The following is a 17,033-nucleotide window of genomic DNA, read 5'->3' on the forward strand; positions in this document are numbered from 1 at the left end:
AATTCTTGTACAGAAAGATAACTACATTTCCAGATAACGCAAGCAAGGTAAATGCCAATCATCCAAGGGAGATGAGCATTGTCCTCCTGCTATAAGTAACAGTTATCTTCCATGTTTTCTTTTATCTATTGATGTCTTAGCTATTGCTTTATTATTCAACCCAAAACTAAACTCCAGGGAGCCAGATATTGTATGCTTCTTTTTTAAAGATTATTGTTTTAAAACAATGACTGTAAACTCTTTTTGGAATTAATATATGATGGCTTGTTTACATCTACTTGTCCATTACTACTGCAGTGTTTCAGGAGATCCAGATATCTCTAGGAGCACATTTGTTGCTTTTTGTTATGATTACTTGGTCTTCCATCACAATGGATGTACAAGCCTTCTGATCTAACATATGGAATGTTGTGGATTGGCAATGGATTCCAAAGCTCTACATGAAAACATGATTTATCTCATTTTGAGAATATAAGCTTCTAAAGAATATGATACGTTTACATATCAGTCATCTGAGCACAGGGATTTACATCTTGCTTGCATTAACTTTGTAATTTTTGACACTGTCTCCCAAGGAAGAAGGCATTGCTCCTCAGTGATAATAATTTAAATTCTAAGTCGAAGAATATTTTACTTTTGCAAATTATATTATCAATGAACTGCAAATTGCATTACAGGAAATAAGAATTAGTTCACAAAGGTTGTCACAAATATCTTTATTCAAAATGTACTGTTAGTTACAAAGTTACAGTCTATTTAAAGGATCTTTAACAAAAAAATCACAAAAAATAGCCTAGAATTGTATCAATGATAAATTACAGGGTTATTTCATGCCATTAAGGTTTGATCTCTACTTGCTATGTGCTTTATCAATTTTTAATTCTATAAGATCTAAAGGGAAAATCATTTCAAGCGTAAAGAGTAGAAGAGATTGTACCTATTACTGTCAAGTTGTCAACTGGCCCAAATAACTTATAACTTGATTGTAAGGCCCACTTGACTTTAACCGAACTAGCATCCGCAAGGTTAACTTTTCAAAGTGTGTCATTTATTATAAGGAACAATTTGGAGAACCAATAGGACCAAAGGAGGAATATTTGAATTTTTTAAGAAGTAGGTCAATTGGGGTGGTCAAATCAATCTTACTCGCATCCTATATTTTCAGCACTCAGCTCAAATTTTGTTACTTAGGGTGTTTGACAGAGGAGCTTTTCATGGGTTAAGCAATCTTGCATCACCCAAAAATATTTGTTTGTGTTTGTATTTTGCAAATTTTCTTTGTTATCCTGCCATCTTATTTGCTGCAGGAGTAAATTCTTTCTGCAATCTTCATTCAAAGCCACAAATATTAATCATCATGTACCATACTGCACTTGATCGTTATGCCTTCAAATTCTCATCAAAATATCTTATGGGTAACATGAACATGTACATCTGTCCAAGACTTGTATTTATTTTTATTTGTGAGCTTTGACATGATCTTATCATATTATGAGGCCTAATTGAGTTGTATGCCAAGATTTGAATTTCACACCAAAATATAAGGTTACCTCCCGTAGAGGTTTGTGTTTAGGACTTATCAAAGCTTATCTTACCGCATTTAATAGAGAAGAGTCACTTTACAAGCTACAAGGTGATGCATCCAATTCCACGAAAGGATATGAGCAGGAATCATTTAATATTGGGCCCTTGATTCTTATTTCATGCGTATACAGTGATGTACTAAGTTTTTGGTCAATGTTGCCCTACTAAATCAAAAAATCTCTATAAAAGGGTGACAAATCAAATGAAGGGAGCCAAAAGGAAGCAAGGAGATCTAGAACAAGGAGCTGAAGTGCGTATCATGTGAAGAATATTGGCATTTACTTCTTGTATACTGTACTCATAGCTGAGCCTTTCCAAACGGCTGTCGTTTGAAATAAACTACTATATTATGTGCCATCTTATCATTCTAGTTTTAAAATCTTTTCTAGACAAGCTTTTGCTATGTACTATTGCACCAAATAACCAATTGTTAACTCAACTTGTTACCAATGTTGCATCAAAAATGTGAAACACAGTTATATGATTTTAAAAAGTTTCAATAGTCCTATGTTTGTTTTTATCTACCAAAATACACTTCAATGTTTGCAGGCCAAAATAATGTAAAAGTAAAATCTAAACCTAAAACTAATATAATCCTACTCTAACCAAGATAAGAGAAATCAAGAAGAAAAAATAAGGGTAAGGGATATGCAAAGAGGGAAGGAAGCAGTGAGCCTGTTAAGCAGGGTGAGCATCATCGATTTCCAAACATTCTCTGTTAAGTCTGAAAACCATTCCAAGTATTAACCAGTTAACCAAAGATTGAGTACAAGAACAGTGAAATTTTTAAAGGTGAATTTGTAATGTCCCCTGTTAGGAGATAGCCCACTTTCCAATAATTAAACACATCTCGTCATAATTATTATATTTTATCATGCATTTGTTAGCTCTAGGGAACAATACATCATACAAGGGATAATCAACATAGCCAAGTCTAATCCCTAATCAATCCTAATGATCAATCTTAGCGGAGATTGGGAAGTATCTTTGTTATGGTGCCAGAAAACCATCCTCCACAAGTAGTGCCTTTGTATGATGTAACTGTAGACGTATAAAAATGACCATATTCCTAAATGAATATTTAATGTTCATTTTATTCTCATTTCTCTATTTAGTTAAATCTAATTTAATTAAATCACCCACATTCTTCTATTTAATTAAATAAATTATTCTATTTATTTATTTAAATTCACTTTAGCCCTTTATATCATTTAATTGAATAAATCATTTTATTTAATTAAAACCCTTCTCTCTACTTTTTAATTAAATTTACATTTAATTAAGTAGTTCACCCCAATTAAATAAATCTAATTTATTTAAAATCCCCAACTTGCAACCAAATTGAAATGAAGCAATTTATTTTAATTAAAACCCATTATCCCTCATCCACTTGCATTTTCCTACATCTCCCACTTGCCTCCTAACCCTCTTCCTAAATTCTTCTAGAATACCTCTAATCCTAATCAATTAACCTAAACCCATCAATTATCCCCTTTCCCTAAATTTGAGGAGGTCACTTCTCAAATTTGGAGTAAAGTCTTCCAAAGGCATTAAAGCCTTTATGCCTTCAACAAGCTAACTTGTTGAAAACTCCCAAATTAGGAAGGACTCTTACAAATTTGTCCCCAAAGTCTTCAAACCATTAATGATTAATTAACCCTTAGTGGCATGGTTAGAGACTTTTTGTCTAACTCAACCCTCACCTAACCCAGGGGTCTCATCAAGCATTCATTGCTTTGACCATGGTTATCCCTTTAACCTTTGCACAAGAGTTTATCCTTTGGGTAAAAGCTTTATCCAATGGATAATCTTAACCTAACCTTAACCTTTACCCTCTAAGGTAACCATCATGTCTTCTCAAGCATTTTATGCTTCTTACCTCTCCTCTCAAGCAGTCTTATGTTGACAATTGTCACGATTTCATTGGTGAGAATTGCAAACATGGATTGATAACTTTCAATCCTGACCCTTGATTAGATCCTTCAATCCTGACCATCCATTGCCCTATTTCTTCTATAAATAGAGTCCTCATTCCTCCATTTCAAGAATCCAAGTCTTTAGCATCATACTTATACTTAATTTTAAAGCATTTAGCCTCTCTTTGCAATAGAAATTAATCTAATAAGCATTTTAGAATATTTCTATTATCATTAGCTTAAGTTACATAACTAGTATATCATGTTAGGATAGTATTTTTACTAACCTTGTCATCTTATCATCTAGTTTAGTTCATTTACAAGAATCATGCATAAATAGGATGCATTCATACTAAGTTCAATCAAAAGCATCCCTCGTTCTTGCATTCGTCATCCCTAAGTCACTTTGCTCAGGGATTTGAGAGCAAAGGCATTGGCTTGAGGGACCTTGTGAGATAGAGAACCATGGAACACTCCTTGGGAAGTTGAGTCATTCCTCATGGCTCCATAACTTGCACCAAGAGTCCCATGGGTGTGTGGGCAAGTCCTTGAAATATTTCCACATTTTGGATTTCACCGAACCACTTTTCCCGCATACAGTAACATATGCTCATTCCACCGCACGCCTTATCCATTGCCTTACATGATGTAGCACATGCCCATTCCACCGCAAGCCTTATCCATTGCCTTTGTATGATGTAGCACATGTCCATTCCACCACAGGTCTTATCTACCTTGCGAGGTATTAATACCACCTTTCCCTAAAAACACCACATCCAATCCTAGCATAGGCATTAGCAGAAAAGTAAGGATTAGGCTATGAGTATACTAACTTCTCATGTATTATGAATATATATGAAATTAGGTATGATTGTCATACATATTGCAGTCGATATTAATATTACTATTAAATTCTGCATAAGAACATGATCAGGCATCATATATTACGCATACATATTAAGCACATCCCCATGCATACCACCAAGAACAAGGATGTTACCACCTGTAACTTAATAACAGTTCTGATCTGATCTGATTGATGTTGATCTCATTGGAAGCTTTTGATTCCTTTCCTTTATATCTCTCAATGTGAGGGACAAGTCACACCTCTTCATCATGCATGGCCTTTGGCAAGAGAGACACCCTTTCACCGTTAGCACCCTTTGAAAGAGTGCAACTCTTCATTACTTCTACCCTTTGAAAGGAACACAACCTTTCACAATCAGATCTGCACTTCTGATTCCCCAAATTATCCCCCACTTCAAATGAGCTTTCTTCTCCCTTTTATACCTCATATTTGGGAAAGTCACAACTTATCATTTCATGTCTTTTGACCATTCATTAACTTAATTAAATTTTAATTCTATTTAATTATATTCTTTTATATTTTAATTTAATATTTATTTTTATTCGTTTGTATTTAAATTTCATTATTATTATTTATTATTAAATTCAATTTCAAAGTAGGGACATTACAGTCTGTCCCACTCAAGATTGCTCGTCCTTGAGCAATGATCATGTAGTGTTCAAAATGATTCCCAATATGAAATGGCTTTGAAAACACACATAGAATAAACATGCTGGAAACATATCAGGCATGAACCAAACATGGAGCATACACATGGATATATGCAAACACGGAACATACACACAAATACATGTATTGTTAGACTCCTTCTTATTGACTAGAATGATTCATTGATTTGTGTTTACCCTGCAGAATGGCAGGATCAAAGCTCTGATACCAATTGTAATGTCCCCTATTAGGAGATAGCCTATTTTCCAACAATTAAACACATCTCATCATACTTATTATATTTCATTATGCATTTGTTAGCTCTAGGGAACAATACATCATACAAGGGATAATCAACATAGCCATGTCTAATCCTTCATCAATCCTAATGATCAATCTTAGCAGGGATTGGGAAGTATCTTTGTTAGGGCGCCAGAAAACCATCCTCCACAAGAAGTGCCTTTGTATGATGTAACATATGCCCATTCCACCACAGACCTTATCTATTGCCTTTGTATGATGTAGCACATGCCCATTCCATCGCAGGTCTTATCTACCTTGCAAGGTATTAATACCGCCTTTCCCTAACAATTCCACATCCAATCCTAGCATAGGCATTAGCAGAAAAGCAAGGATTAGGCTATGAGTGCACTCTTCTCATGTATTATGAATATATATAAAATTAAGTATGACCGTCATACATATTGCAGTCTATATTAATATTCCTATTAAATTCTGCATAAGAACACTATCAGGCATCATAGATTAAGCATACATATTAAGCACATCCCCATGCATAACACCAAGAACAAGGATGTTAGTGCCTGTAACTTAATAACAGTTCTGATCTGATCCGATAGATGGTGATCTCACTGGATGTTTTTGATTCCTTTCCTTTATATCTCAGTGTGAGGGGCAGGTCACACCTCTTCATCATGTATGCCCTTTGGCAAGAGACGCACCCTTTTCACCATTAGCACCCTTTGAAAGAGTGCAAATGTTCATTATTTCTGCCCTTTGAAAGGGACACAACCTTTCACAATCAGATCTGCACTTCTGATTCCCCAAATTATCCCCGACTTCAAATGAGTTTTCTTCTCACTTTTATACCTCATATTTGGGGAAGTCACAACTTATCATTTCATGACTTTTGACCATTCATTAACTTAATTAAATTTTAATTCTATTTAATTATATTCTTTTATAATTTTATTTTATTTTTATTTTTATTGTAATGTCCCCTTTTGGGATTTCCCTAAATCTTGCCTTAGATTACTATTCTCAATTGATAAGGGAGGGTTAGAGAGAGGGTTCCTTTATCTTCTTAAAGGGAATAAAGTTTGCGGGTCCCTTTATTGTTTTATGTTCTGCTAAAATATTCTCCCTTTTGATTCTTTTTTCATTTAGATCAGAGCATAGATTGAACTTCTGTTTATGTCTGCATATTAATCTATTTGTATGTGTTTTCTATCTGCATAAGGAATTCACTGGTAATCATACCCAGATGCTGTTATAAGCAATCAATCTATTTCGGTGTGGCTTTCTGAAGGTATCTTTAAGTTTGATCCACCTGTGATGTTTATGTAATTCTGAGTGCAGTCTATTTCTTTCCAACTGATTCATGTATTATGGATTAAGTATGAATGTCATACATATTGCAGTCTAAATTAATATTACTACTGAATTCTGCATAAGAACATTATCAGGCTTCATATATTAAGCACACATATTAAGCACATCCCCAACCAAGAACAATGATGTTACTTCCCATAACTTAATAACAGTTCTGATTTGATCTGATCGATGGTGATCTCCTTGGATGCTTGGATTCTTTTCCTTTACATCTCTCAATGTGAAGGAGGGGTCACACCTCTTCACCATGTATGCCCTTTGGCAAGAGGTACACCCTTTCACCATCAGCACCCTTTGAAAGAGTGCAACTCTTAATTATTTCTGCCTTTTTGAAAGGGACACAACCTTTCACAATCAGATCTACACTTTTATTTAAATTAGATCTGCACCTCTGATTCCCAAATTATCCCCCTCAAATGAGGTTCTCTTCTCCCTTTTATATCTCATGTTTGAGGGAGTCACAACTTTTTATTTCATGTCTTTGACCATTCATTAACTTAATTAAAATTTTATTATATACTTTTATATTTTTATTTTTATTTTACTATTATCATTTACCATTAAATTGTATTTCAAAGTGGGGACATTACATTTATTCTTTTGTATTTTAATTTTATTATTATTATTTATTATTAAATTCTATTTCAAAGTAGGAACATTACAGAATTAGTTTTATTCAACCGTGAAAGAGAGCACAATATGAATGTGTAGATCACCACCCACATGCATTACCCACAGAAATTTAAGATATTCATCTTAAGACAACATTTTTCTTGCACATAGAAATCCACCCAAATAACCTATTTTATTGTGTACAATTTTTTGTTTTCCTTCTTCCTTCTCAGACAGGATCCAGAGAATCAGGTCTTCCTGCTTGACCAGCTAAGGTAGTTCATACAGGGTAATATTAGCCTTGATTTCGTCTATATCTTCTACAATGTTATTGCTTGTTTTGATTCACATAAGGTATTTCAGTTTGTGTTGATGAAGTTGATTGTCGAGGTCGCGTTGGATTATCACTCACCTTTGGATCAGGAGGAGAAAAGACAACATTGTACAGAGTGGAAGGCATCAATGGTTGTTTTCCTTTACTGTAGTGTGCATGTGGTCAATTGTTTCGTTAATATTTTAAAATAAAGAACAAGTGTAGAATCGCTGAGACTCCCTTAAATTATATAATTGGTTTTTCCAATTTTCCAAGAACACCAAGATCCCCTTGTCAGGCAGTGGATTACCAGATTCCAAAAATCATTACCATCCTTTTCAAAAGAGTCTTGAGCCTTGGACTAGTAGCATCTCTTTCAAGCAAGCACCGTCATGCTCTCCACATTGGCATGCCAAAACTGGAAATCAAGTTCAACAGCTTATATCTACAATGCAATACCAATGAGGCTTAAGACAAACCTTCCACATGTACGCATTTAATTTTTTAGGCAATGAAGATATACGCTCATTTTAAAATCTGCTGAGATCTTTCCTGGTTGCTATCTAAGTGAGAAATTGACTTCTCAAATGTTGATGTCGGCTACAAAGCCTTTTTCAAAAGCTCCATGCAGGATGACAATGCAAAAGTTGTTCGAGCTTAGAATGCATGTTCCAGAAGCTGACTGGTGAGAGTTTGATTAGGCGTTACTATTTTTCATCACATAGACCAAAGGGCAATCATCAATGATAAAGAGTCATTGGTACATATAATCCCTTTTTACAAAGGAGAAAGCCCTCATCTGCATATTTATTTAGAATCTGGCCAAAGCATCGAATGGGGGCCAACCAGAAGTCAGTAACACAAAGGAAGGAAAAGGGAAAGAGGAGACTTTAAACAAGGCTATGAATGATCAACCTTAGATAGGAAAAAGTCGGATCTTGTGCAGCAATTGCTATAAAGGAAAAGGATGCAATTTTTTATCGCCCTCTCTTACAATCTGACTGGAGGTGACCACACAATGTGATTGCACCTCAACTATCTATCTCGTGGTGAAGAATGAAAATTTTCCATCAGAATCGATACCTTCCCAACTACATGGCAGAAAGCAAATAAATTTGAACCTCTGAGAACATGATTTGTATTATCTGCTACCCAAACCCAATTGACTCTATAGACGAATTTGGAACTAAGTCTTCCATGAAATTTTCTTATATACTAGTAATCCCTTGTATTGAGATTTATGTATATTATTTTATTTTTCACAAAAATAATAAAAGTGAAACTGTCATCTCCAAAATTGGAAATTTAGTTTAGGGCATTTATATAAATGCGTATAAATGAAGCCATAGAAGCCATGCCCTGCCCTTTCTTAATGTGAAGGCGTACGTAGACTATCTAAGAGATACACATAAGAATGTACCTGATATTCGTGGACATTAAGATGGCGTAGTTGTTGGTGACGGTGGTGCTGCTGCTGCTGCTGCCATGATCTGCCCACTCTGCTGATCACACGGCTCACAGTCCCTCGCACCATTTTCACTTGTACTTGTAGACCTGGGTGGAAACCCACGCACTCCCTCCTCTTCACTGCGTTTCCTTAACAATGGATTTCTGCACCCACAATTGACACAGCCCCGCGAGGAAAAATTGGTGGGTTGGTCAGACTGCAAACTGTTCTTTAACGTTAGGTCAATTTTGGTTTTATATAATAGAACATTTATTAATTAAACCATTTAATATTGTAAGAAAATTCTAATGGTGAAAATAAAACATCTATTAATTAAACCATTTAATATTGTAAGAAAATTCTAATGGTGAAAAATTTTTATGCTCTGGAGTCCTTTATGTACAGTGTTTTAAAATAATTACTTAAAACATTGTTTTTTTTTTAATTTGGTTTAGGATATTTCTATATTTGAAATAGTATATTTATTTTTATTTTTTGGGGAATATAGGTAGAAAAAATATTATATTTCTTAATTATTCTAAAAAAAATTATTATATTGTAAATAATATTAAATCATTATAATATTAATATTATAATATTGTTAACATATGGCTATATTATTATGTTTTAATATTAAGACTATATTATATTTTTATTTTGTACTCATCCTTATTCTAAAAAGTGGATTTTATATTCAATCTCCCTTAATTAATAACATTATTTCTAATCTATTGTTATAGTAATATTCAATTATATTGGCCCTTTAATGGGCCTGGTAGGGTATATCCTACAGTTGGAAATGAGTCTTTATGTTGGTGGGGAAACCTGAGAAAGGATAGATGAAAATCAATTTCGAAGGTGTTTCACGAGAAAATCCGGGTATCTCGAGAGCAGGTTGTATTGCTAGAAATGAGGAAGGAATGATTGTTGCAAAAGGTACTCAAAGGTTATCCAATGGCACAAATAATGAAGCTAAGGTGAGAGTCACATTGTTGGTGGTTGATTTGGCGAGTAACCTCAAAGTTTCCAAACTACATTTAGAATGGGATTCAAAGACGATGATGCAATTGCTAAAGGGTCTTCATAGTGCTGGCGAATTAATAAATTTATTAAAATTATTTGTAGAAAATTAAATCTTTTTCAAGATTTTAAATTGTTCCTCACTCGAAGGGAAGGAAATGTGGAGGCGGACAGTTTGTCCAACCTGGGTTGTGAGATGGATCAGCAGTTAGTTGAGTGGTGGGATGACAAAGGGTGTGATGTGGCTTGGGCGCATTGAGTTTTGACATGTGGTGCTTGTGTGCTCGCCATTTTGTGGGGGTGGTGATGAACGTTATTTAAATTTATTTATTCTAAGTTTACCTCTTCATCATTTAAATTGTGTCACCACCTTGTTTGTCATTATTGCAAGCTCTCGTTTATTGGAAGGATGTAAGGTGGCACATGTTTGGACGTGTGATTGAGCTGGGAAAGGATTTCATATCCAGGTTTAATGATTTTTTGCTTCTTTTAATTGATGCATGTCATTTTTTTGAGTTAAGGAAGGGTTGTTTTTGGTGGCATAGCGTGGTGTAAAAGGTTGGCAAATAGAGGGTAGTATCTTCAAAGCATAGGTTGCAGAGATGGAAGCAAATTTCACTCTGCATTCCATCAAACAACAGTTGGCTTTCTTGGGTCGAATCACAGATAAGAGTCTGGGTGGTATTTTCCTTTTTGAAGAGGAGGAGTTTCTGGAGATAATTAAGACTCTATTGGGCAATGAGTTTTTGGTGTTTGAATTCATGTACAAGACTAATATGGACATAATTTCAATGTTTGTGGCTTGGGGACTTAACTTTGGGTTGAAGTAGGAGGTTGAATGGGTGGTTAAAGCATGCGTACCTGTACATTCTCTGTGTGGCTTGGTTTCTTTGTTGGGGAAAGTGATTACTGGGCAAGGTCTAAGGCATCCTTTTGGAGAAGGTGTCATGCTAGAACGCATCAATGTGGAATTCCATCCATTTGTGCTTTTGAGGGATGGGGTAGATAGAGTTGTGACGTCTGAGGAGGCCCGTGAGGCATGGGAAGACCTAAAGGTCTTTATTCGCACCACCAAAGTTGAGAGGAGAATGTCTTGAGATGCAAAGTTGAAGTAGCAAGGCGAGGGCAAGAAAATCAAGTTTGAAGTCGAAGACTACTGGGTGAATGGTCCTCGGATGAAGAAGAATTCCAAGTAGGTTTTTTTGTATTTAGGGCTTGCTCTTTCTAGTAGTGGTTCCTTTGGTTTGATTTTTTTTGTGTTTAGTTGGGTATGGTTGTCTACGTACAGACCTCTTTTTTTATTATTGTCTTTTAAACTTTCATATTGTTTAAGACTTTAGGGTTAATCCCTACATTTTGATCATGGTGGACAATGTTTATATCTTCACTTTTAATATTAATAAATAAATTATACATTTAGCGAATGAAAAGAAAAGAAAATTATATTATATATTTAAAATAATGAAAATATTTTCTTGTTTTTTATATTTATAACAAGTGTCATAACAAGTACTTGCCTTTATAGTATTATTGTAGAATAGATGATAGAAAGTTATGATATACTAATTTGAAGAAAAGATGGATAATAGTTTGAGAAGTTTCATGTATTACTTATTTATTGATTTTTAATAGGCACAAAAATGTCTATATTGATCGATTGATTTAGAGTTAGATCATTATAATGTAGTTATAGTAATTAGTTGAAGAGAAACAACTAATGGTTATTGTAATTATTTTACAACAAAGTGAAAGTATAGTTGATATTAATCATAAGTTAATTTTTATTTGGTTAAAAATTATTGATAATTATAATAGAATTTTATATATTTTGTTGGTTTTGTAAAACTAAAAGTATATCATTATCAATATTATAAATAAACATACAAACAAATAAAATGACTTTTATACATGTATGTATATATTTGTATGGACAAGCATTAAGAAGGTATATAAATTTAAAAAATTATAAATTAAATATTTAAAATGAAAAATATCAATTGAATTATTATTATGAAATATAATAGAAGATTTAATAATTATATGAAAAAATGGTAACTTGTACGGATCCAGGAAGGATGCCCTGTCGCCCTTCTCGGATTTCGAACCGGTTTGCTAGCACTCGTGAGGTCGTCTTGGTGTCCTGTCATGCGAAACATGTTTTCTTCCACGTGTTGCTTTTGTGTTTGAAGTATTTGTTTGATTTTGCCTCGTGTGTGGCTTTGTTGTTCTCTTTTTTCTCTTATTTAATTTTCTCTCATTCAGCATGCTTGTTTTCTTTCTTGTCAAACTGCCCCTGGACTTAGGTCTTGTTCGTGCTCTTTCCTTTCAAAGTCGCTCGTGCAAGATCGATGGGTAGTTTGAGTAATGACGATCCCGCTCGAAGGAATGATGAGGAAGCCATCATTAATAATGAGGGGAGATTGGAAGATGAGGTTGTCATTTCGCAGAAAGAAAAGCATGAGAAGCTTTCCTACAAAGCAGTGGTTTCAGAACACTCGACCACAATTTGTCTGCCTTCTGCATGTTTTAATGGATTTTTCTGCAAGCCCGAGCGCATGGACACTGAGACCACCTCGGGAGGGACCGTAACCGATGGAGATAGACTTGAACCTAGGGATGATAGAGAGACCAACGACCCCGGAGGAGGAAATGGTAAGTCTCGTCCTCTCGAGTTGAAGACCCTCTCCTTGTCACCTAATGAGGATATGGTTAAGGCTATTAGGGCCTAGCAGTCTTGCTTAAGAAATATTGCAGTTTTCTTTGTATGCATGGATAGAGAATCTTTGCCTTTGAGGAAGTTTTTTGATGATTGGATTGCTAATGTGTGGGGTAAAAAATTAGGCATTCATGTTAATTTATGCAAAATGATTCAGAAGGGTTTATTTGTAATTTTCTTTAAATCTCATAACATGCAAGATAGGGTTTTGAAGAAGAATTTTTGGAATATCGAGCGTTCTCTGTTTAGGGCTTTTCCTTGGTCCCCCAAAAGAAATGTAGAGCAGGTTATTGCTCATGCCTCCCCCAATTGGGTCAAAATTGAGAATCTCTAGCCCAAATTTTGGCCTTTCATCTCTCATATTTTGAAGCCACTGGGCTCCGTCCTGCAAGTCGAGGGTTCGAGAACTACCCACCCTCATTTGAATGCTCAGGCCCTTGTTGCTCTTGACCCCGAGGTAGTGTTTCCCGACATTATCTCTCTAGAATTTGAAGGAGAAAGCTTTGCTTGGGAAGTGTCTTTGTTGGGTAACCTGGGGGCATTTTTTTTTTGTAAAAATATTGTACATATGCGAAAGGACTGCCCTTCTCTGAAGAAACCTCATAATGCTAATTTTAATATTGATGATAAAAATAATTTGAGAAGTGACAATAGCAGAGTGCCAAAAGTTGTTTCTTCCTCGAAAGAGGATGTCTCTTTACCAATGGATACTCCATCCGAAATGGGCAAAGACAAGGTTAATTATGGCCTAGAGTTCCCTATTGGTGATAATAGTAGAAATAAATTTGTTTGTCTTTCTAATCCTCTGTTTGAGGATGAATATGAGGTTGGTCAAACCCCTCTCATAAATGATCCCCCCAATATCCCTAGCGGGTGTCAATCAGTACAAACTAAGCCTCTTTTCTTTGATCACGGAAGGGTTTTGAATTCCTCCCCCCAACCCAGATTGAATGCCCAACAGATTTCTCTTGCAAGTATTAAGGAGAAGGCCGATCTTTTAAGAAATGTCACTTTAGTCCCATCCGAGTTGAGGCTGAGTAACTCCTTACCTGGTATCATGAACTTCGTGGTGGAAGGCTCCTCAGATAATTAGATTGTGCCATTTGGCTCGGATGGCTTAGTTAGTATTAATGTTGGCAATTCACAGAGGTGGTTAGTAAAAAAATAAGAAAGAAAATAAAAACATCTGATAGACAATCTCTTTCCAATGATAATAGTAAAAAAGTTTATGAGGTGCCCGAGTGCTTTAATAGACTGTAGAAGAACCAAAAACCCTCCTCCAAATAAGTTTTTATGATGATGCACATGCATAGCTAGAATGTTAGGGGCTTGGAGATGTCTGATAGAAAATATGTGGTCAGAAAATGGTGTAATAGCATCAAGGAAAAAGACATTATATGCCTTTAAGAGATCAAAGTGGTGGGGTTTCAAGCTTATACTATGTTGAGATTTTTGTGGGATCGGGCCATAAGGTTCCATTCCAATCATGAAAGGGGTAAAGGTGGTACTGTCATTATGGTTGGCTCCAAGTGGGCAGATAAGATCATTGCCAATGGTGTCTCTCCCTGTCAAAGGGCCTTGTGGGTTACCTTTAAGGAGAAGGATTGTGTTTTTGGTATTTGCAACATTTATGCTGCTAATGATTACAGAGACAAAGCTAGACTTTGGGACTGGTTAACAACCGGATTGCCGAATGCCCATTGGAACTTTGTGGGAGATTTTAATATGATTGAACATGGTGATGATAAAAGTAGTGGTAATAAACATTGTTGGAAGGGTAATGAACATTTTTTCTAGGCCAAATTCAAAAGAAGATTTAATCTGATTGATCTCGTGGAGAAGAGAAAGGGTTCCTTTTGTGGTATCTGGTTCACATGGTGCAACAACCAAAGTGGTAAACAAAGAATGTATTGTAGACTGGACAGATGTTATGCAGATGCCTCTTTCTTTTCCTTCCTCCCTCAAAGGGGGCAAGCCCCCATTTGTGTATCCCCTGCTAGCATCTCAGATCACTCTCCTATTTCTATCACTGTTGATCTGGACCTTGACCCCTCCTTTGTGATTAGACATAAAAGGGAAAATAGCTTCAAACTTAATGTCTCCTTTCTCAATTATGAGGATAATTCAAAAGCTATTATGATGGTCTCTCAACTGACTAAAGTTTGTTCCTCCCATCTCAGACCTAGGGAGCGGTGGGAGACCCTTAGTGCTTCCTGGAGGAAAATGTTTCAGGTTATTGGTAAGAAGTATGCTATGGACAGGTCTAAGGAGGAGTCCTTTCTTCAAACTAGGCTTAATAAGATTGAACAGGAACTTCAGAGTAAGGGAAATGACCTTAGGCTGGAGGGAGAGTTGTCCTCAGTCAAGGACCTATTAAGGAAAGTGCAAAACTGCAAGATCAAAGGGCAGAAGGTTAGAGCTAGAATGAATTGGATTAAAGGTGGAGATAAGGGATCCAGTTATTTCTTCAATCTTATCAAAGCTAAAAATAAGGGAGAACTTATTGGAGACATTCAAGTTAACAACTTAATCACTAATGATTCGGTAGCCATCAAAGTGGCATTCTTCAGTTTTTACAATAGTCTCTTCTCTTCTGACCATGGGATAGTAATCAGGAGGCCCTAGAGAAATGCTTATTACTAATTCCTAAGAAAATCTCTTGTGAGGATGCTAAGGCTCTGAGTCATAAGATCTCTGTGGAAGAGATCAAAAGTTCTATCACTTCATTAGCCAATGGCAAGTCTCCAGAGATAGATGGTCTACCTGCTGAGTTCTATAAGAAGCACTTAGAGTGGATAAGCCTAGAACTATTGATATTATATGAAGATGTTTTTACACAAGGTTCCCTTGGAGAAAATATCAATAAAGGTGTTATCAAGTTGTTACCTAAAGGTGGGGATAAGACTCTGGTTAAAAATTGGAGACCTATCACCTTATTGAATACCTCATATAAAATTATTGCAAAAATATTGGCAAGGAGAATTGTTGGATTGTTGGATAAGTTCATCTCTGCCACACAGACTAGATTCATAAAAGGTAGATATATTTTGGAAAACTTGGTTACTAGTTGGGAGGCTATGCACTGGGCCAAAGCTGATAATCATAATGTTGCAATGGCCCTTCTGGACTTTGAGAAAGCATATGACAGAATTGAATGGTCATTTGTTAGAGGAATGTTACAAGCTTTTTGTTTTCCTTCATATTTTTGTAAATAGATAGTAGACGTTCTTTTTAAGGACTCATCCACAGTCATTGAGGTTAATGGTGATATGTTTGAACCTATCCCACTAAGGAGGTCTATAAGGCAAGGGTGCCCCATTGCCCCAACCCTGTTTGTCATTGTTGCTAATGCCCTTTATTACATTCTAAGGGCCCTGAATCTTGGGCCCCCTATCAAAGGTCTTACTCTCCCTAATGTTGATGATTTGATTAATGCTCAATTTGCTGATAATACTGCTTTATTTTTAGCCCTGGATGAGGATAACTTTGATAATGCCATGGAGAGACTCCAGTTTTTTTGGTGCTAAGATAGCTCCCCACAAATCTACAGTGCTTGGATGGTTTGAGAGTCACCCAAATTGGATTTCATGCAAAGGTTGGCAATGGGCAAGACCAAACTCTATTGTAAGATATCTTGGTATTCCTTTTGCTATTAATCCAACTACTCAATATATGTGGCAGTGGATATACTCTAAAATTAAAAAGAAACGTCTTAAATGGCAAACTCACATGCTCTCCTTAGCTGGCAGAGTGCAGATTGTTCAAAAGGTTCTCTCTTCACATCATATATATTGTGCCTCTGCATGGGTGTTTGCCAATTATCAAACCAATAAGGTTGAGAGGATTATGAGGGACTTTTTATGGTCTTATGGGATGGGGCACAAGAAGAGACACTGTGTGAATTGGAATTGGTGTTGCGGACCTAGATGTATGGGTGGATTGGGTATCAAGGATATAAGGGCTCATGGAATTGCTTTAGCTTCCAAATGGATTGTAAAAGCCCTATACGACAATGAACCTTGGAAGGTGCTGATAAGAAACTGTATGCGGGAAAAGTGGGCTGATAAAATTCAATATGTGAAAATATTGCAAAATACTAGTCCACACACACACACAGGACTTCTTGATGCAAGCTATGGAGTAACGTAGTGTTACTCAGCTTCCCAAGGAGGGTCCCATGGTTCTCTATCTCACAATGTCCCTCAAACCAACGTTTTTGCTCTCAGATCACTGAGCAAAATGGTTTAGGGATGGCAAATATGAGAACGAGAGATGCT

The 17,033-nt window shown here is 35.8% G+C and overlaps 1 protein-coding gene across 1 annotated transcript in view; it reads right to left on the reverse strand.

The window, feature by feature from the left end:
* LOC131035867 (succinate--CoA ligase [ADP-forming] subunit beta, mitochondrial) overlaps positions 1-9,259 on the reverse strand; it is a 111,902-nt gene extending 102,643 nt beyond the window's left edge. The window contains exon 1 of the mRNA XM_057967616.2: positions 8,994-9,259. Coding sequence (XP_057823599.2) covers positions 8,994-9,107 — 114 coding nt within the window. The 5' untranslated portion in view covers positions 9,108-9,259. The remainder of the gene's footprint in view (positions 1-8,993) is intronic.
* Positions 9,260-17,033: the final 7,774 nt, after the last annotated feature.

This window comes from Cryptomeria japonica, chromosome 8, assembly GCF_030272615.1.
Source record: "Cryptomeria japonica chromosome 8, Sugi_1.0, whole genome shotgun sequence".
Classification (NCBI taxonomy): domain Eukaryota; kingdom Viridiplantae; phylum Streptophyta; class Pinopsida; order Cupressales; family Cupressaceae; genus Cryptomeria; species Cryptomeria japonica.